General features: G+C 33.6%; 1 protein-coding gene across 1 annotated transcript; it reads left to right on the top strand.

Moving 5' to 3' along the window:
- Positions 1-726: 726 nt before the first annotated feature.
- On the top strand, positions 727-1,005 carry LOAG_15517 (hypothetical protein; the record flags this gene model as incomplete). Its single annotated transcript, XM_003151005.2, has 1 exon — positions 727-1,005. The coding sequence occupies one exon, from the start codon at positions 727-729 to the stop codon at positions 1,003-1,005; it is 279 nt and encodes a 92-aa protein (XP_003151053.2).
- Positions 1,006-1,514: the final 509 nt, after the last annotated feature.

The raw sequence follows: 1,514 nt of genomic DNA, 5'->3' as shown, positions 1-1,514 counted from the left end.
AATTAAAAATCGTTTGCCTCGCAAACGTTGCATGTACAAATGTAGTGTGCGAATAAAAATATGCCATAAATACTCATCGTATTTGTTATCAATTTATTGTCATCCATATGATTCAAAATTAACTAAAGCATTTAACTTTATTGGCATATTTTAAGTTTCATGGCCTATATAAAATTGAAAATGATCACAACACATTTGTGCACACTACATTTATCCACGCGATATTTCCGCACACTACATTTGTACATGCCACGTTTGCGAGCGCAACATTTGCGTACACGGTTCTTGCTCACGCGATGTTTGCGTGCACGACATTTGCGTAAAAATATAACAAACATGACATTTCCGCAACCATCAAAAATTGTCACATTGGAAAGTATCAATGGGGAAAAATCCAAAAAATGTACATTATGGAAAATTCCAGGAAATATACTCTATTGAAAATTCCAGAAAATGTCTGCTATGGGAAACTCCAGAGAATATCTCTTCTACAAAATTCCAAAAAGCATCATCTATAAATAATTCTAGAAAATATTGCTTGCAGTAAAAGGCTCCGCTTGCAACATCAAGCACTGCAATTAAGATCGGTTCTTAGACGAAGAAATTTAGCGTACGAGTGCGTTTTGTCCCATAAAAAGAAGGAAAGGATGTGAAAATAGATAAAGATAACAATGAAAAACGCATGAGACAATGAATTTGAGGAACGTAAAATTGGTTGAATGATTCATGACATTGATACAATTTGTACGATTGATTTGTACACCGGTTTATTTAATCGTTTTATTTTATTTGAAGCTTCGCGATATTCGAAATTCGCGACACATGCTACGTTTGCGAGCGCAACATTTCTTGCTCACGCGACGTTTGCGTGCACGATATTTGCGTAAAAATATAACAAACATGACATTTCCGCAACCATCAAAAATGGTCACATTGGAAAGTACCAATGGGGAAAAATCCAAAAAATGTACATTATGGAAAATTCCAGGAAATATACTCTATTGAAAATTCCAGAAAATGTCTGCTATGGGAAACTCCAGAGAATATCTCTTCTACAAAATTCCAAAAAGCATCATCTATAAATAATTCTAGAAAATATTGCTTGCAGTAAAATCCATAAAATATCTCCCATAAAAAATTCTATTATGGAATGTTCCGGCAAATATCTTCTGCAGGAATTCCAGAAGATATCTTCCATGGAAAATTCCAGAAAATGGAAAGTTCTAGAAAATATCTTCCGTAGAAAATTCCAAACATATCCTCCATGGAAAATTCCAGAAAATATCGTCCATGAAAAATCCCAGAAATTATCTTTCGTAGAAAATTTCAAAGATATCCTCAATGGAAAATTCCAAAAAATATCTATTGTGAAAAAAAAATTCATAGCTGATACTTTCTGGAATTTTCCATGGAAGATATTTTCTGCATTTCCATACATTGATTGAAAAAGTGAGTAGAATACATATACAACGTTTTCGCACGCGAAATGCAAATGCGCCACGCAACATTAACAT

Source organism: Loa loa, assembly GCF_000183805.2.
Source record: "Loa loa unplaced genomic scaffold supercont3.26, whole genome shotgun sequence".
Classification (NCBI taxonomy): domain Eukaryota; kingdom Metazoa; phylum Nematoda; class Chromadorea; order Rhabditida; family Onchocercidae; genus Loa; species Loa loa.
This window is presented reverse-complemented; position numbering and strand designations above follow the sequence as displayed.